Raw genomic sequence first — 20,637 nt, forward strand, 5'->3', positions numbered from 1 at the left:
GGGCGGGCGGGTGCCGAGAACGAGGAGAGGGAGGAGTCGCGGCCGCCTCCGCCTCCTCCTCGCGTCGGAGGGGCCGGGGGAGGGGACTGTGGCTGGTCGCGGGCGCTCGGGCAGTCTGAGGAGGGGAGCATGAGGCGAGCGCCGGCCCGGGCGAGGCGCGGCTTCGGGGGCCGGGGCGCCGCCGCCGTCTGAGCCGCTGCGCCCGCGAGGCCCGGCGCGCGGACGGTGCCGGAGCGGCTCGGCTGCTGACCGCGCGTCCCGCCCTCCCGCCCCTCCCCCACGCGGTGGTCTCCCCTCCGGCCCCGCCCGGCACAGCCATGTCTCGGGGCGGCTCCTGCCCACACCTGTTGTGGGACGTGAGGAAGCGGTCCCTCGGGCTGGAGGACCCGTCCCGGCTGCGGAGCCGCTACCTGGGTGAGCCGCGGGCCCCGGGGGCGGGGGCGCTGAGTCGCCGCCCGGCGTGGGGGAGGGGCCGCGCCGCGGGGGCTGTTGGCCGGGCGGCGGCGCCTGGGCAGGGGCGCCCGGGGCCGCGGGGTGTGGGGTGCGCGTCGGCCGGCGGCCCCCGCGCGGGCGTCCTCCCGCGGCCGAGCCCCGTGCGTGCCGCCGGCCGCCGCCCTTGCCGGGTTTTCCTCGGGGGCCGGCGGACGCTGCTGGCCGGGAGGTGTCGGGGCGCGTGTGGGGCGGGACTCGGGCGAAGACGCCGCGTCGCCGGAGCGGCCGGTTCGGAGCCGCAGTTGGCGCCCGGGCTCGCCGCCGCCGTCCGCGCTCCGCCGAAGGGCGAAGTTTCTGCCGCCGGCGCCCTGCGGGGACCGGGCTGCGCGCCCACGGCCCGGCGGCGTCCGGCCGGAGCCTCGGAGCGAGAGCGGCGCCCCCGGCCCCGGCCCCCGCCCCGGCCCCCGGCGCGCTCCGCTCGGCTCCGGCCGCGGGGACGGTGTCGGGTTTCGCGCGCCTCCGCCGCCCTGCGAGGCGCGCTGGCGTCCGCGGCTTCCCCGCGGAGCTTCTAAAAACAGCCTCCGGGCTGGGGCTCGGCTCGGGCGCCGCCCCGTTTGCGTCTCGCCGAGCCGCGGGCCGAGCGGGGCTGCCGAGAGTGCGGAGCCCCGGAGCGGCCGCGGTCCGCTCGGCCCGGCCCGGCCCGCGCTGCGCTCGCGGCTGGAAGGCGAGGCGCGTGCAGCCGGTTCCGGCCCGCCCTGCGCCGTCTCCGGGTGTCCAGGGCTTCGGTTTGGCCTCGAGCCCGCGAGAGCAGCGGCGGCCCCTCGCCGCGGACGGCCGGGGGTCCGTCGCTGGGAGGCGGAGCGGGCGCTTCTCGGTGGTGGTCGGCGACGCGGGCGACGCGGGGCCGTCCCCGCTGCCCCGGCTGGGTGGGACCGGGGCGGCCGTCCGGTGCCGCCGCCCGCCCCGGCCGCTTCTCCGCGCGCGTCCTCCGCGCTTCTGCGGGCACACGCGTGTCCGCCCGCACGGGTGCCCCCGCGCGCCGCCCTGCGTGGACGCCGCCCTGCCGTGACCGCGGCGCTGCCGCTGGTCTGTTGCACGGCCGCGTCGTGTCCACGTGGGGGACGCGCTCCGCGGGCGCGGACTCTGCTCTGCAGCGGGGCCGCGGCGGTGCGCGAAGCTTTGCAGGGACCGTCCTTACCCCCAGTGAGTGCCCGGAGTGGTCCCGACTTTAGACTCACACCCGGTGCGGGACAGGCTTTTACACGACCTCGGAAGATGCGCGGAACGTCCTTTAGCGCACTTCAGGGCTGCGCTCCCCGCGCGTGGGGTCGGCCGGGCCTGCGCCAGCGGGCGGCTCAAGTGCCGACGCGCATTCCAAGTCCCAGGGTTTGTGGGGCCCCGTGCAGTCCAGCCGTACTTATGAGGGTTAAACGCGGAGCTCCCTCTGCGCGTGCGGTTGGCGGGGGAAGCGGGGGCGGGTCCCTGCGGGCGGGTCCCTGCGGGCGGGTGCGGGTGCGGGTCCGCGTCTGCGCACCGACAAACACGGCCCGGGCAGCTTCAAATGTGTCCATAACGTATGCTTGGTAACTAGCCTGCTCTGAATCAGCACCCTTTAGAGGTGGTTTTCTCAGTATTGGAGAATAGCTTGGGAGGTAATTCCTTGGCCTTTGTAGACCTCCTTTAAACCATTACTTTCTCTGACTCTTTCCCACCAAGAACGCTATCTTGGCTTCGGGTTCGGGAAAGTGTAAATTGCACATTAGTAGCGCCTGAATTAATGAATTTAAAAAAATATTTTGTATAATATTTTACTACAAAACCTTTTAAAAAGCCCAAGTTCAGGAGTTTCAGAAAGTAGATCCCTTTTTTATTCTGAGACTTCAAACATTTTTTTAAAGATTTTTATTTATTTGCCAGAGAGTTCTCAAGCAGGCAGAGAGGCAGGCAGAGAGGTGGGGTGAGCAGGCTCCTCGCTGAGCAGAGAGCCGACGTGGGGCCCGATCCCTGACCACGTGGGGCCCGATCCCTGACCACGTGGGGCCCGATCCCTGACCACGTGGGGCCCGATCCCTGACCGGCTTTTGTAATCTTTATGGGCCAGATGTAAATTTCAGTAAGAGTAATTACCGAAGTCCAGAGTCAGAAACACCTGTAGATTTAAATGGTTCAGTTTCTTAAGATATTGTATAGCCATAGAGTAGTATTTTGGAAATCAGTGATTATTATAGTAACTTACTGGTTACATATTATTTTTACACATACACACACAGCTTTGTAAACATGGACATTGATTGTAAAAGATACTGGTTTCTATACATTTCCTCTTTCTGTTCATACTCCTCTCATTTTAAAGACTTGCCCACAACCAATTTATACTTTCTAACCCTTGTATATTAAAAGACTGTAACTGACAAAAGAGTAATGGAGTTGTTTGCCATAATGTATAGTTTGGTTTTTTTTTGCTTTTGTTTTTGTTTTTAAGATTTTATTTATTTATTTGAGAGAATAAGAGAGAAAGAGAGAGAGAAAGCATGAGAGGGGAGAGGGTCAGAGGGAGTAGAGACTCCCTGCTGCGCAGGGAGCCGCATCAGGACCTGAGCAGAAGGCCCCCAGGCACAATGTATACTATGTTTAATGTGGAACACATAGTATGTTTAGTATGTATAGTATGTTTAATATAAAATGCTTAAGTTATGGTTAGGCAGTGTCCTGGTCAGCTTGGGCTGCTGTGACAAAATAGCATACACTGGGTAGATTATAAACAGCAAAAATTTATTTCTCACAGTTGTAGAGGCTGGAAGGCTGAGAGTAGGGTGCTCACGTCAGGATCTTGGTCCTGTGAGGGGGGCCTGCTTGCTTCCAGGTGCTAATTCTCTGTGGTTGCTTTTATAAGGGTACCAATCTAACCTAATCACCTCTCAAAAATCCTGCCTCCTAATACTAGCGCCCTGGGGTTAGGATTACAACATAGAATTTTTGAAGGGACACAACCATTCATACTACAGCAGGCAGCCAGTGATGCCATTGTACTGAAGTTGGGAAGGTTGTGTCATTTGACTATCATTTGGAGTTAGTATTTATTGAAATGGATGATTTTGCATTTGGGATTTTTTTTTTTTAATATCTTATTTATTTTAGAGAGCATGCTGGGGATGGGGGGAGAGAAAGAGGTTGAGAGAATCCCAAGCAGATTGCTGAGCACTGAGCCCAACGCAAGGCTTGGTCCCACGACCCTAGGTTCACCACCTGAGCTGAAATACCAAGAGTTGGATGCTTAGGCGGCTGAGTCACCCAGATGTCCCACATTTAGATTATCCTTTAGCATATCCTTTAATGCACGTACTTGACCTAGTTCTTCATAATGTCTTGCCAAGTTACAGTGTCTAATAGGAAAGTCTGTGAATTCTGATTATGCTTCCTTGTTAGCTACTAGGGAAAAGTTAGTGAAATATTTGTACTTTGTTTCTTTAGTTTTGTATTCTCAATGTAAGTTGAAAGATGTCTGACTTTAGTAGGGAACAATGACTCTCAAGTATGACATATACATGTTAGAGAATAAGCTGGTAATTCCTGAAGATAAGACCACTACAGGCATATCGATCATACAGCAACTACAGACAGTGAAATGGCTCTACTATGATCTCATCCCTCCCTGGCATAGGATGGAAATGTCTAGAAGGGACAGCAGCCGCTGGTAACAGAATTTATAGTACGGGTGTGTTTTAGGTCACGGTTTCTAAAATGTTTGACCGTGATCCACAGTAAAAATACATTTATATGGCAACTTATGATACACACATATAACTAAAATGAAAGATTCTCCAGGGAGTGGTTAGCCTTACTATTTTCTGTTCTGTGTCATGTTAGAAATAGTGCTGTTGCCAGACCAGATTATGTCATGGATCTTAGATTTGAGCTTTGCAAAACTATTCTAGATGGCTTGTATTTTTAATAATTATAATTGTTATTAGCTTCAATAGTAGGGAGGGTGAGTTTACCAAGTACTTGCAGTAGATTAAAAAATTTAATTTAAAACACTGCTGATAACTAATAAAGAAAATACAAATAATGAAACTTTATCCGTGGGGAAAATACCTAGGGTATGACCCCTTTAAATTCTTATTTCTTGGGTAATACGTGCAATCGAATTGCTTGAGTTGTAGAAGTATATTTAACTTTATAAGAAATTGCTAGACTGCTTTCGCAAGTAGTTGTGCCATACTGCACTCTCACCACACTTGGCATTCTGATTCTTCCCAATTTTAGCCTTTCTAGATATGTAGGTATAGTGATGTCATTATTATTTTAATTTGCATTTGATTTATTCCTAATGATTAGAGATGTTAAGTATCTTTTATGGCTTATTTGCCCTCTGTATACTTTGGTTAAATAATCAGATTCACCTACTTAGTATTATAAGAATTCTTTATTTATTCTTGATACAAATCCTTAATCAGATACGTATTTTGCAAATATTTTTCTCCTACGTGGTCTTGTCTTTTCTTTTTCTTAACAGCATCTTTTATTTATTTATTTATTTATTTAAAGATTTTATTTATTTATTTGACAGAGAGAAATCACAAGTTGATGGAGAGGCAGGCAGAGAGAGAGAGAGGGAAGCAGGCTTCCTGCCGAGCAGAGAGCCGGATGTGGGACTCCATCCCAGGACGCTGAGATCATGACCTGAGCCGAAGGCAGCGGCTTAACCCACTGAGCCACCCAGGCGCCCAACAGCATCTTTTATAGTTCATGTTTTATGTGTGCTATTTAGGAATCATTACCTAATCCAAGGTCACAAAGATTTATACTGTTTTTTTTTTTTTTTTTCCCCTAGAAGTTTTTTATTTTTAATTCTTACCTTTAGGTCTATGAATATTTTGAGTTAGTTTTTACATATGCTGTGAGGTAAGGACCGTTTAATTTCTTTGCATATGAATGTGCAGTTGTTCCAGGATCATGTGTGAAAAAACTGTCTTTTCCTCTTTGTTAAAAATTTATTGGCCATATATGTAAATTAATGTCTCTGCCATGTTCCATTGATGTGTCTGTCTTTATGCCAGTACTTCATATCTTTATAGTGAATATTGAAATCAACTTGAAGTATTTTGAACTTAGTTCTTTTTGTTCAAAATTTTGGCTATTCTGGGTTCTTTCCTTTCTTTCTTTTAATATACTCGACCCCTATCATGGGGCTTGAACCCACTACCCAAAGATAAGGAAAGAGTCAAATATTCTAGCCACTAAGCCAGCCAGGTGCCTCTCATTCCCATATAAATTTTAGAATCAGTTTGTCAATTTCTGCAAAAAAGACTGTTGGGGTTTTGATTGGTATTGTGTTGAATCTATGTTATTTCAGAGAATTGTAGTTTTACAGTATTGAACAACCAACCAATGATGGTCAATTTTGTCTCTCTGTTATGTGGGTATTCCCTCATTTTTCTGAGTAATGTTTTCTGTTTCTCAGTGTACGATCTTAAACATATTTTGTTATGTTTATCCTTGTAACATAATGTTTTAAATACTATTGTAGATGGTATTGTTTTTTAATTTCAGTATCCAGTTGTTCATTATGGGTATATTAAAATACAGTTGACTTTTTTTTTATTGGCCTTACATCCTGCAACTTTACTAAAGCTGCTCGTTTCTTCCTTTCTTCTTTTTCTCCTCTACTTCCTCCTCTTCTCCCTCTTCTTCCTCATTTTTAAATATCTTTACCCCTAACGTGAGGCTTGAACTCACAACCCTGAGATAAATAGTTGCAGGTTCTACCAACTAAGCCAGCCATGCACCCCAATCACTTTTTATATTTTTATTTTGCAAATTTAGGGAATTTTTATGTAGATAACTGCATATTAAAATAGTCTTGCTTCTTCCCTTTTCACCTGTATTCTATTTTTCTTCTTCTTTTTTTCTTTTTCTTGATTAATTGCACTGTCCAGGATTGTCCCAGAATCTTGAATGGAAGTACTGACAGTGAGCATCCTTGCTTCATTCCTCATCTTGTAAAACATTTCAGTTTTTCACTATTAAATATCTGTTAACCGTGTGTTTTTTGTAGATACCCTTTAAAGAAATTTCCTTCTTTTCTTAGATTGCTGAGAATGTTTGTCATGACTAGTCGTTTAATTTTGTCAGGGTTTTTTCCAGCATCTGTTAGGATGATTATATGATTTCCTTTTCATTGATTCTGTTAATTTTGTGTATTTGCATGTTGAATGATTTTTAAATATTGAACCAACATCCAGTTCCTGGGCTAATACTACTTGGTTATGATAAATTATCCTCTATGTATTACTGGCTTGAGTTTTGGTACGAACTTTATGTCTTTGTTCATAAAAGATCTTAGCTTATAGTTTTCTTTCTTTCTTTCCTTTTTTTTTTTTTTTTTTTTTAAAGATTTTATTTATTTGACACAGAGAGAGAGAGAGAGAGACAGTGAGAGAGGGAACACAAGCAAGGGTAGTGGGAGAGGGAGAAGAAGGCTTCCTGGGAGCAGGGAGCCCGATGCAGGGCTTGATCCTAGGACCCTGAGATCAGGACCTGAGCCAAAGGCAGATGCTTAATGACTGAGCCACCCAGATGCCCCTTGTAGTTTTCTTATAACTTACACGTTTATAATTTTAACTGATATAATTTAACTGATTTTTGCCTGTTTTTGATACCAGGGTAATGCTGACCTCATAAATGAGTTGGATGTGTTCTTCTTTTCTAGAAAGGTTGTATAGAATTGAAATTATCTTTTCTTTAAACATTCAATATATTTTTGTCATTAAAGACTTAAGAGCTTGGAGTTTTTCTGTTGGAAGGGTTTTGTTTGTTTGCTTTCTAACTTGGTACTTTCTTTAATTTTTTATTTTGAGATAATTGTAGATTCATGATGCAGTTGTAAGAAATTATTTGGAGAGGTCCCATATACTCTTCAACCAATGCTGCTAATGGTTATACAACGTACACAAACTATGTTATAATATCACAACCAGGAAGTTGACATAGAAAATCCATGAACCTTATTCAGTTATGTATGTACTTATTTGTGTGTGTATGCCATGCATTTCAACATTAATTTTCATTTTAATAGATTAACATGGGTACCACCACAATTAAGGTAGGGAATAGTTCGTCACAGTGATCCTTTGTGATACTTTTAGAGCCACAGCTACATTCTTGTCTTCCTATTGCTAACCTCTGGCAATTACTAATCTTTCCATGTCTATAATTTTGTCATTTCGAGAATGTTACATATAACGTGTATGTTAACATTATAAATAACAGCAGGTTAACCTTTTGAGATTGGCTTCTTTGACTCGGCGTATTTCCCTTAGCAATCAGCCGCTTTGTTGTGTTTTAATAGCTTATTCCTTGTTACTGCTGGTTAGTGTTTGATGGTATGGATATATGGTTATTTAACCACTCATCTGTTGACAGGTATTTGGATTCTTTCCATTTTTGACTGTCAAGTCTAAAGCTGTTGTGAACATTCAGTTTTGTATGAACCTAAGTTTTCACCTTTTGGGGAGAAATGTCTAAGAATTGCAGTTACTGGGCTGTATGGTAAGCACATTGTTTAATTTTCTAAGAAATGCCTTATTCTTTTACAAGTATGGCTGTACCATTTTACACTCCCATCAGCCATGTCTGAGTAACCCAGTTTCTCTGCATCATCTCATGAAGTATATAGTAGTGATTCATGGTTTTAGTTTACATTTCTCAAATGGCTAATGTTGAACATCTTTTTATGTACTTACTTACCATTTTTATATTTTCAGTGAACTGTCTCTTCATGTTTTTTTGCTCATTTTCTGTTGAGATTATTACTGTTCTTTACTGTTGAGTTTTGAGCCTTATCCATGTAATTCAGGAACTAGTCCTTTGTCAGATGAGCAGTTTGCATGCATTTTCTCCCAGTCTGTACCTTGTCTTCACTGTCCGCAGGGGGTCTTTTGCAGAATAAAGGTGGTTAACTTCAGTGTAGTTCAGTTTACCAGTTTCTCCTTTTATGTCTTTGGTATCAGGTCTGAGAACTCTTAACCTATCCCTAGGTCCTAAAGATTGTCTCCTAGGTTGTCTCCCTTTAATGGTATTTCAGTCTGGGGTCCATTTTGTGTTAGTTTTTGTATGATGTGCGAATTAGCTTGAAGCGCACTTTTGTGTCGGTGCCACTTGCTCTGGCATCACTTGTTGAAAGGGAAAAGAACACATTTCCTCCATCGAATTGCCTCTGCACCTTCATTAAAAATCAGTTGGTTGAGGGTGCCTGGGTGGCTCAGTGGGTTGGCTTGGGTCGTGATCTCAGGGTCCTGGGATCAAGTTCTGCGTCGGGCTCTCTGCTTGGCAGGGAGCCTGCTTCCTCCCCTCTCTCTCTGCCTGCCTCTGCCTCCTTGTGATCTCGCTGTATCAAATAAATAAATAAAATCTTAAAAAAAAATCAGTTGGATGTTTTTGTGTGGATCTAATTCTGTGTTCTCTATTCCCTTTGTAAATACCACACTCTCTTGCTTATTGTAGCTATATAGTAAGTTTTAACATCAGGTTGAGTGATCATTCCCCCCTTAGTTTGTCTTTTTCAAAATTGTCTTAGCTCTTCTGTGTCTTGTGTCTTTCTGTATAAATTGTAAGATAGACTTGTCCATATCCCCAAATTACCTTGCTGAAATTTTGATAAGAATTGCATTGGATTTATATATCAGTTAGAGAGCTAACACCTTTCATTGTGGTCAGTCTTCTGATCATAAATATGGTACACTCTATTAGTTTAGGTTGTTGGTATCTTTGATTAGCATTTTGTAATGATCAGGATATAGATCTTCAACATGCTGTATTTATTTTTACATTTATGTTTAGATATTTAATTTTATTTGGAGCAATTACAAACGGTGGGTTTTTTGGTTTGTTTGTTTGTTTTTTTAAGGCATGGGTGGGGAGGGACAAAGGGAGAGTGAGAGAATCTTAAATCAGGCTCCATGTCCAGTGTGGAGCCCAGTGTGGGGTTCCGTCTCACAACCCTGAGATCATGACCTGAGCCAAAATCAAGAGTTGAATGCTTAACCGATTGAGCCACCCAGGCACCCCACAGATGGTTTTGTGTTTTAAGTTCAACTTCCAACGTTTGTTGTTAGTATATAAAAATGCAGTTTTGTCTATGTTATGATGTTGTGTCTTGTGACCTTGCTAAATTCACGTAAAGTTGTGGGAGGTATATTCTTGGGGATTTTTACATGGAAAAAACTGTCATCTTCCAATAGGAACTGTTTTATTTCTTCCTTTCCAATCTGTATGTCTTTTCTTTTTTTATTTTCCTGGCATTATCACATTGGCTAAGACGTCCAGTACAGTCATGTCTTGTTTTATTGCACTTTGCAGATGCATTTTTTTTTACAAATTGAAAGTTTGTGGCAACCCTGTGTCAAACACTGGTTTTCTAATACCATTTGTTCCCTTTGTGTCTCTGCATCACATTTTGGTAATTCTCACAATATTTCAGACTTCTCATTTTTATAATAATTTTTGTGGTCTGCAATCAGTAATCTTTGGTGTTACTATTGTCATTGTTTTGGGGCCCCACAAACTGTGCCCGTATAAGACAGTAGACTTAATTGATGAATGTTGTGTGTGTTCTATGTGCTCCACTGAAAACCAGTTCCTCATGTTTCCCTCTTTTGGGGTCTCCCTATTCCCCGAGACACAAAAATATTGAAGTCAGGCCAATTAGTAACTCTACCATGTTCCTTTCAAGTGAAAGAAAGAGTCATATATCTCTCACTTTAGATTAAAAGCTAGAAATGATTAAGCTTAGGGCACCTGGGTGGCTCAGTCTTTGGGCGTCCGCCTTCAGCTTGAGTCATGATCCTGGGGGTCCTGGGATTGAGCCCCATGTCAGGCTCCCTGCTCGGTGGGAAGCCTGCTTCTCCTCCTCCCCCTGCTTGTGTTCCCTCTCTTGCTGTGTCTCTCTCTGTCAAATAAATAAAATCGTTTTTTAAAAAAATGATTAAGCGTAGTGAGGGAGGCATGTTGAAAACAGATAGGCTGAAGGGTGGCCTCTTGTGCCATGGGTAGCCAAGTTGTGAATGCAAAAGAAGAGTTCTTGAAGGAAATTAAAAGTGCTACTCTGGTGAACACATAACTGACTGATAAGAAAGTCAAACAGTCTTGTTGCTGTAACAGAAAGTTTTAGTAGTCTGGATAGAAATTCAAACTAGCCATAACATTGCCTTGTGCCAAAGCCTAATCCAGAGCAAGGCCCTAACTTTGGGCCTCAGGGAGGTGAGAAACCTGGAAAAGAAAAGTTTGAAGCTAGCAGAGGTTCATTCATGAAGTTTAAGGAAAAACACCATCTCCGTAATGTACAGTGCAAGGTGATACAGCAAGTGCTGATGTAGAAATTGCAGCGTGTTCTCGAGAAGTTCTCACAAGTTAGTCAATGAAGGTGGTTACAGTAAATAACAGATTTTCAGTGCAGGTGAAAGAGCATTCTGTTGAATAGTCTGCTGTAAGAAGATGCCATCTAGGACTTTCATAGTTAAAGAGGAGAAGTCAATACCTGGTGGCTTTAAGGCTCCAAAAGACAGGTGGTGACTTTAAGTTGAAGCCAGTGCTCATTTACCATTTTGAAAATCCTAGGGCCTGGGGCGCTTGGCTGGCTCAGTTGTTTAAGCATCTGCCTTCGGCTCAGGTCATGATCCCAGAGTCTTGGGATCGAGCCCCACATCGGGCTCCCTGCTCAGCGGGGAGTCGGCTTCTCCCTCTGCCTCTGCCCCCCACCTTGCCTTTGCTCTCTCTGTCCAATAAATAATAAAACTTAAAAAAAAAAAAAAGATGGTTAAGAAAAATGAAAATCCTAGGGCCCTAAGAATTATGTTAAATCTACTCTGTCTGTGCTCTAGAAATAGACCGGTAAGGCCTGGAAGGCAGCACATTTGTTTACAACGTGGTTGACTGAATGTTTTAAGCCCACTGTTGAGACCTGTTGCTCAGGAAAAAAAGGTTCCTTTCAAAATATTTCTGCTCATGACAGTGTATCTGGTTATCCAAGATCTCTGGTGGAGGTTTACATCAAGATTACTGTTGTTTTTGGGGTGCCTGGGTGGCTCAGGGGCTTAAGCCTCTGCCTTTGGCTCAGGTCACGATCTCAGGGTCCTGGGATCGAGTCCCGCATCCGGCTCTCTGCTCAGCAGGGAGCCTGTTTCCTCCTCTCTCTCTGCCTGCCTCTCTGCCTGCTTGTGATCTCTGCCTGTCAAATAAATAAATAAAATCTTTAAAAAAATAATTACTGTGTTTTTTCACCTGCGAACACATCCATTCTATAGCCCCTAGACCAAGGTCTTACTATTGAAGAATTAAATTTGTAAGGCCATAGCTGCTGTAGATTGTGATTCCTCTAATGGATCTAGTCAAAGTAAATTGAAAACTTAGAATGGATTTCCTGTTCTAGATGAGATTAAGAACATTTTTGATTGACAGGAAGAGGTCATAATGTCATTGTTAGCAGGAATTTGACAGAAACTGATTCTAATCAAGGACTTTGAGTGGTTCAAGACTTCAGTGGAGCAAGTAACTGCCGGATGTGGTAGAAATAGCCAGAGAACCAGCATGAGATTTGGAGCCTGAAGATGGGACTGAATTTCCGCCATCTCAAGATCAAAATTAAACAGATAAGTTGATTCATATGGATGAGCCAAGAAAGTGTTTCTTGAGATGGAATCTGCTCCTGGTGAAGAAGCTGTGAGGACTGTTGAAATGACGACAAAGGATTTAGGATATTTCATAAGCATAGTTGATAAAGCAGCAGGAGGGTTTGAAAGGGTTGACTACAGTTTTGAAAAATGATTCCTTATGGGTAAAATGCTGTAACAAAATAGTGTCTCATGCTACAGAGAAATTGTTTGTGAGAGGAAGAGCCAGTTCATAGGAAACCTTCACTGTGGTCTTATTTTAAGTTGTTGCCCAGTCACCCCAGTATTCAGCAGCCACCACCCGGGTGAATCAGCAGCCCTCAGCACTGAGGCAGGACCCTCCAGCAGCAAAAAGATTAGGACTCACTGGAACTATAGATGACGGTTAGCATTTTTTAGTAAAGTATCGTTTAATAAGATCAGGTATGTACGCTGTATTTTTGAACAGTGTGCTTTGCACGCTCAACAGACTACAGTATGATGTAGACCTAACTTCTTTGTGCACTGGGGAACGGAAAAGTTCATTTGACGCACTTAATTGTGATGCGTGCTTTATTGTGGTGTGAAACCAAACCTTCCATATCTCGGATATAAACCGCTATGTTTAATGATAGTGGTGAGATTGGGCGTCCTTGTATTATTCTTGACGTTAACTAGAAAGTTAAGTTTTTTACCATTAAATATACCAGAAAATGTGGGTTCTTTTATAGGCACTTTTTATCAGATTGAGAAAGTATCTCTCTATTCCTAGTTTGCTGAGCGTTTATGAGTGGGCTCAATCCAAGAGACAGAATCATTAGAGGATACACATACATACGTACAAAGATAGGTTCCTGATACTCAGTCTTCTATTATCGTGGGAACCCGTTAAACTGTCTTTGCAAAGTTACTTTCTAAATGTCTGATGCTGGGGCTTGACATCCTTTGGACAGACAATTGGCAAGGGAAGATGGTTGTAAATTGGGGGGTAAGGGCAACCTTGAACTCATGAAGGGATAGGATCTGTGTTAGTTCTCACTGCCTCCAAACTTACTGATGTTCTACAGGGATGTTCTGTAGGGGCAGCTAGCACCTTTTGTCACGAAGCAAAACACACAATTTCCTCTGTATATTAAGAAGTCAAAGGAGGATTCATGGGAAATTGGGACGCTTGTAGGCCTAGTTGTTGCTCATTCCAGGAAGGTGAGCCTGCAGATTAGTAACCACACTTGTATAAGCAGCATGAGCTTTGCTCCAGCCTTCTGAAGGTGAAAGTCAATATGACTGACCTTACGTCCACCCACCAGTCTTGTGCAAAAATGACTGGAGATGCATCCCAAGAAGAAATATTCAGGGAAGGAATTCTGGGAACATGATTCAGTGTGAGCTGACACATTTCAGTGCCACCACGCTTAATGTTAATTATCAGATGGGAGGAGGTTTCCTCCCTTTCCCTCAAGAATAGGGAATATAAGCTTTTAACCCTTCCTCAGGGCAGTTGCCTTTGCTCAAAATAAGAATGAGGGTTTCCTTCTTCTCAGAGGTGGTAGGCATTTGCTGAGGCCATTTCTAGCTGGAGTTTCCCCCGTTTTTGTTTCCCCTGAAAGGTGAGTGGAGTTTCATTCCTGTGTCCTACCAAACAGGGACTCTTTCTTGTCTCCTGCCCAATTTTCAGTGTTGTGAGTTCTTGGTGGGAGCTAATGGAAAAGAACCGGTGGCTAAATGAGGACTCTGCTTGTGTCTAGAATCTCAGAGATTCTCAACCATCTTGCTAGCCCACAACTGGTTTTTTAAGCATTTGTTAGAATTTCACTATTTTCTTCTTCTTCTTCTTTTTTAAAAAGGATTCTATTTATTTATTTGACAGAGAGAGATCACAAGTAGGCAGAGAGGCAGGCAGAAGAGAGAAGGAAGCAGGCTTCCCGCCAAGCAGAGAGCTTGAAGTGTTTCGGGGCTTGATCCCAGGACCCTGGGATCATGACCTGAGCCGAAGGCAGAGGCTTTATTTAACCCACTGAGCCACCCAGGCGCTCCTCACTATTTTCTTCTTACTTTAATGGAAGTCCTCTTTGTCCTGTCCTCTGTCAAAGATAAACAGTTCTGTGTCTGTCTCACCTCAAAGGTACTTTTGTCACCCTTTTGATTTTCAGTGCTCCTGGTTAGTTGGTTAGATGTCGTGGGGACCAGAGAGGAGTATCATTTCGAGGCGATAGCAGTCAGCTATGACAGTTAATCATATGAGGTCATGAAAAATGTGTCTTGAAAGGGCCCATTGGTTTACTGATAGCCTGTGATTTCTAAGAACAAAACGAATGCGGAAGAGGAAGCTGCAGGGGCAGCGCAGGGGAAAGACCTAAGGGTGAGCTAGAGAAGGCAGCGTGTAGAGATGCCTGGGAAGTTGGGCATTAACGACGAAGTAGCTCAAAGGGACAATAGAGTGAAGTAAAGTAGAAATTTTTGTTAAAGTGCTTTTCCATCTCAATATCACCAGCCTTATTCTTTTCCCTTAATCAGCTGAACTTACCTCAACTCCTAAATGAGGTCTTTAAAAAAATTGTTTCCTCTCTTTTTGGGCAGTATTAACTTAGAACAATCCCACCTATACATATGGAGAGAACTAAATGTAAGTGTATCGTGTATCCAGCACGTTTATAAGTTCTGAGTATGCTAATTAATGTACTCCTGACACCAAGTCTGTTCCCATCAAATGTAAAACACACAAATGTAAAGTAAGGCTCTGACAGGTTAAATTTTGCTCAGCTTCTGCATAGTATGTTCCAAGTTAGGCATTTAAACCTGGTCTGATACTTCTTAGATCAAGCACCTCAGTCTACTAAGGGAGATAGCTATGTGAATAAGTTACACAGCTGTTTAATCAGTTACACAGCTGTTACATGTGAGCAGTAGCTCTGTGTTGTCCTTGAAAGATGCTCACCCTCTATCACTGAGGGAAAACTCATTCTAGAACAGAGTGAGTACGTCACTGACTCAGCAAATGGGTATCAAATGCTCACTTTGTCCTGGCACTGTTCTAAGCACATAGAATACTTGGGTGAACAAAAGAGTGTTTCCCTTTTTATTGAGCTTAGAGTCTATTAAGATAGAATAGAAGGTCAAAGCAGTGATAGAGTTATGAGAGACAGCATGGGTTGCAAGAAAGACTTGAGAGTAGGAAACCACAGGTATAACTGGATCCATCCGTAGCAAGTGTGTAACTGCCGAGAGGTAGTGCTCCATGTCTGTCACATTTATGCACATTTGTGAGCAGAGGCACTGGCCACTTTGCTCTGGACTATCTTTTTATTGATGTGTATATAGGGAACAACTTGGGAAGTTATAATATCTCCCTCCGAAGCAGAGGGCAGATTGATTTATTATCCAGTATAATAAAGATACTGTCACTCTTTGGGACACAGGTCAGGCAGGTTTGCTTGCTACTTTATAAAATTTGATTTCCCTCCATTCAGAGTTCCCCAGCTGTGATTCAGACCCACTGCACGTGCAGTGTTCACCCAGGCTGCTCCCCATTGCCCTGTGGGAATTGGGGGATAAGGAACCAGTGTGAACCTGAAGCTTAGGCTGCTTCAGTAGAAAAGTCTTGTGTACCTAACTTAGGAGTCTTGTGTCTTCTGTCGGCATTCATGAGATGGTGGCCAAGTGCTTAGCTTACCAGTATCTAGACTTAACGGTTCTTAGTAACAGGTATGAGTTTGTTTTTATTTTAACTTTACTTTTCTGACTTGCTAATTTTAGCCTTTCTGACTGGTGTGAGGTGTATCTCATTGTGGTTTTGATTTGTGTTTCCCTGGTGCAGAGTGATGCAGAACATTTTTTCATGTGTCTGTTGGCCATTTGGATGTCTTTGGAGAAATGTCTGTTCCTGTCTTCTGCCCGTTTCTTGATTGGATTATTTGTGCTCTGGGTGTTGAGTTTTATAAATTATTTTTAGGTTTTGGATACTAGCCCTTTATCTGATGTTTGAAAATATCTTCTCCCATTCTTTTGGTTGTCTTTTGGTTTTGTTGACTGTTTCCTTTGCTGTGCAAAAGCTTTTGATCTTGATGAAGTCCCAATAGTTCATTTTTGCCCTTGCTTCCCTTGCCTCTGGAGACATGTCTAGCAAGAAGTGGCTGTGGCTGAGGTCAAAGAAGCTGCTGCCTGTGTTTTCTAGGATTTGGATGGATTCCTGTCTCACATATAGGTCTTTCATCCATTTTGAGTCAATTTTTGTGTGTGGTGTAAGAAAATGGTCCAGTTTCTGGGGCACTGGGGTGGCTCAGTGGTTTAAAGCCTCTGCCTTTGGCTCAGGTCATGATCTCCAGGTTCTGGGATTGAGCCCCACATCCCGCTCTCTGCTCGGCAGGGAGCCTGCTTCTTCCCTTCTCTCTCTGCCTGCCTGTGATCTCTGTCTGTCAAATAAATAAATAAATAAAATCTTGTAAAAAAAAAGAAAATGGTCCAGTTTCATTCTTCTGCATGTGGCTGCCCAAGTTTCCCAGCACCATTTGTTGAAGAGACTGCCTTTTTTCCATTGGATATTCTTTCCCGCTTTGTTGAAGATTATTTGACCGTAGTAAACTTCTAGTTCTTTATGGAGATTGTGAGCTACTATTTTTTGGTAGTGCATTTAATTACTAAAAGGGTATAGGAGGTTTACACTAGTTTGTTCTAGAAGCACATTTAACGGGGTGTGTGGAGACAACAGTCATTCTGATCTCCAAAGTCACATGTAGAAATACCATTCAGAAGCTGTTATGTAACTGTCATGTCTCAGTGCATGTTTTTAGGTGCAGGTTTCATGTGTAAGAGTTCTGCTAGAAGAATTCACTTTGTCTCCTATTCTCATGTCCCACCACTATTTTCTCTATACAGAGATGTCTAGAGCCCTGTTTTCAAACATAGATTTTAAAAATTTGGAAAAAAATTTTTGTGCTGCTTCTTTTTTTTTTTAAGAACTTTAACGAATTTTAATTACTGTCATGTTGTTAATTTGAATACTGTTTCTTAACTCTTAATTTTAACAGTAGGAATGCCAAGCCTGCTGTTGTTGGCCAAAGGGGGGGAAATGTAATGTTATCTGTTTACTACAGTTAGCATCTTTTTAAAACTGAAAATCAGATTTGAAAAGTTATTATATAAAGTACAACCAGTTCATGAAAATGGTGAATTTCCCTTTTTTTTTTTTTTTTTAAGATTTTATTTATTTGAGAGAGAGCCTCCGAGAGAGAGAACATGAGCAGGGGGAGGGGTAGTCAGAGAGGGAGAAGCTGACTCCCCACCAAAAACGGAGCCTGCCGGACTCAATCCCAGGACCCTAGGATCATGACCTGAGCCAAAGGGAGAAGCTTAACCGACTGAGCCACCCAGGCGCCCTGAAAACACTGAATTTTTGTTGGTTGTTTTATTCCTGTATGTTCAGGAACCATAGAGCATTCCTCCACACAGAAAAAGGAAAACAGTCCTGTAACCCACATGTTCATCCTTTACCTAGCCAGCTTACCAGTTACAAGCAAGGAGAGAGAAGGAAAGCAATTCGGCTTTAAGAAGATCGTGATCTTTACGTGGAGTGACAAGAAAACATAATAAATAGAGAAATCTGTCCCTTGTGACAGGATACAGAGAGCGTAGTCAAATTTAATTTTATTTGAGATCTCATCAGCCTGATTACTTAGCTAATTATCGTTCTTTGTCATATATTCAGCTTCTTTTCATTACAGCTTCTGAATAAACATGAAGCTTTTTGGTTCTTCTTTGGTAAAGATGATTCATTTTTTAAAGGGAAACATTTCTCTTTTTCAAAGGGATTTGTTCTGTTTTTGCAGTATTGTTCTGCTACTGATGGACATTTAGGCTGATTTTATTTTATATTTTGCTGCCATTTTGCATCATTATAAGATGAACTTTAAAATACTTCAACATTTCTGAAATTGAGATGTGTTCAAAAATAGGTAATATCTTATGAAACACTGTTTGCCACCCTGTTTAAGATTTAAAACCCCACCCCCACCTCCAGTCCTTTCTTAGCTCCTTTCTCCGCTTTATTTTTCCATACAATACTGTGACCCGGTGGTTTACTGTCTTTCAGAAGGCTCATTAGAGTGCAGGGATCTTGCTCTGTTTACTTCACCGCTGTGCGCCTAACTCCTAGAGCACCACCTGGAGTGGAGTGAGTTTCCAATATATTTGTTGAATGAATGGTTGAATGAAGGGAATATTTGAGTGATTACTGTGGTGCAGACACTGTCCTTGCATGTCTTAATCCTTACGAACGAATGACTACATGAGGTAGATAACAACTACCTAATAAAGAAATGAGGGCCAAGTAGGTCCGTCTGCCCCAGTATTACTCAGCCTGTAAGTGCAGGAGTAGCAATGCAGAGTTTGCTCATGCTGGATCCTGGGCTCTTCATTTCATTGTGACACTTTGATCAACAAAAATGACTTATGATTCATTTAGTTCTTTCTTTTTAAACAGGAAGAAGAGAATTTATCCAAAGACTGAAACTTGAAGCAACCCTGAATGTGCATGATGGCTGTGTAAGTAATGATTAATTCTCAACTGTGAAAGGCTTGAATACCAAGTGCTCCAATATTTGATGAAATGCCCCATTCTCCCAGAAGAGATTATGTCTAACTGTAATCAGATATAAAGAGAATAAAGTTTTACATTAAAACATAAAGAAATAGGGGTGCCTGGGTGGCTCAGTGGGTTAAGCCTCTGCCTTCCACTCAGGTCATGATCTCGGGGTCCTGGGATCAAACCCAGCATTGGGTTCTCTGCTCAGCAGGGAGCCTCCTTCCTCCCAGCTCTCTGCCTGCTTGTGATCTCTGTCTGTCAAATAAATAAATAAAATCTTTAAAAAAAAAAAAAAAACCTAAAGAAGTATATTTTGAATTTAGGAGAATATATGAGAGTTTTTTTTTTAAAGCAGAGATGAATTTTCTAATATTATTAAAAGGCTTCCAAGGGGAAAAAAAAAAGGCTTGCATCTCTTTCAGTCTACGAATACTGCTTTTGTAGAGGTTACTAATGATTACACGTGGCCACTTCTTAGGGAACTTAGACATTAATTGAACACATTGAGTTTTGGAATGTTTTTTCTCTTGGTTTGTGTTAATACCACACTCTCTTGGTTCTCTTTGTATCTCACTGACTCGCTGCATCTTCTCTGTCTTAGCAGACTCCTCCACTTCTTGACCTTTGACGTTGGATGTATCTAGACTTGGTCCTGGCTCCTCCAGCCTGTTTCCACTTCACTTATCTTTCTTTCTTTTTCTTTTTTTTAAAGATTTTATTTATTTATTTGACAGACAAGCAGAGAGGCAGGCAGAGACAGAGAGAGGAGGAAGCAGGCTCCCTGCTGAGCAGAGAGCCCGATGCGGGGCCCTGGGATCATGACCTGAGTCTAAGGCAGAGGCTTTAACCCACTGAGGCACCCAGGTGTCCCTTCACTTCACTTTTCTAGGACATGCTCTCCTGTCCCATGGCTGAAAAACACGCCTTCCATCTCCTCATTTCTTCCCAGAACTCCAGGTTCATGTATTCGGCTCTCTACTTCACATTCCCCCTGAATGTCTGATCGGCATCCTGAATTTAGCAGGGCCAAAACAGAATCCTTTTCCTTTTAATTTCTGTTAGGAAAATTTCAGACATACTTTTCTTATACTTATCAGGTGGATTTAGCAGTTACCAAGATTGTAACACACTTTCCATTTCATTTCTCTTTTTATTCCCTTGGTGAAGTATTTCAGTACAAATCCCAGATATTACATCATTTCACTTCTATATGTAGCCTAAAAGCAGTGGACATTTTCTTATGTAACTAAAATGCTATTATGTAATTTAACAAGATTGACAGTATACTTTTGGTATCATCTGATACACAGTCCATAATCAAATTTCCCTCATTGTTTAAAATGTCTTTTTATAGTTGTTTGTTCAAAAGAGGATCCAGGCAAAGTCCATTCCTTGGTTGCCATGCCTCTTAAATCACTGTTAAGCCAGAGCAGGCTGCCTTTTTCTTCATTCCTGACATCGACTTGTTACAGAATCTCAGTCAGTTTTCCTGTAGACTGTCCTACACTCTAGAGACTGATCTGGTTTCTATGTTGTCATTTAACTTGTTTTTATATGCTTTGTATTTCCTCTAAGTAGACGTTACTCCTAGAGGTTTGATTAGATTCAGATATAGCTTTTGGAGTGGGAATATTTATAGGATGATACTATATGCTTCATAGTATGTTGAATAAAGAGGCACACAGTGGGGGTGCCTGGGTGGCTCCGTAGGTTAAAGCCTTTGCCTTTGGCCTAGGTCATGATCTCAGAGTCCTCTGGGATCAAGCCCCACATCGGGCTCTCTGCTCAGCAGGGAGCCTCCTGCCCCCCAGGCCCCCCCACCTACCTGCCTCTCTGTCTACTTGTGATCTGTCTGTCAAATAAACAAAATCTTTTTTTTTTTTTTTTTTAAGATTTTATTTATTTATTCAACGGAGAGGGAGAGATCACAAGTAGACAGAGAGGCAAGCGGGGCGGTGGGGAGGAAGCAGGCTCTCTACT

At 43.3% G+C, this 20,637-nt stretch overlaps 1 protein-coding gene across 10 annotated transcripts in view; it reads left to right on the plus strand.

The window, feature by feature from the left end:
- Positions 1 to 60: 60 nt before the first annotated feature.
- Positions 61 to 20,637, plus strand: part of DCAF6 (DDB1 and CUL4 associated factor 6) — a 146,451-nt gene continuing 125,874 nt past the window's right edge. For 4 of the 10 annotated variants that reach the window (XM_082702673.1, XM_082702671.1, XM_082702670.1 and 1 more), the window contains exons 1-2: positions 67 to 414; positions 18,556 to 18,617. In XM_082702673.1, the coding sequence (XP_082558799.1) occupies positions 318 to 414; positions 18,556 to 18,617 (159 nt within the window). In that variant the 5' untranslated portion in view covers positions 67 to 317. Of the gene's footprint in view, positions 415 to 18,555; positions 18,618 to 20,637 lie in introns of all 10 variants that reach the window. The other 6 variants (XM_082702676.1, XM_082702674.1, XM_082702675.1 and 3 more) reach the window with 3 other exon arrangements.

The sequence above is a fragment of the Mustela nivalis genome, assembly GCF_964662115.1.
Source record: "Mustela nivalis genome assembly, chromosome: 16".
NCBI lineage: Eukaryota > Metazoa > Chordata > Mammalia > Carnivora > Mustelidae > Mustela > Mustela nivalis.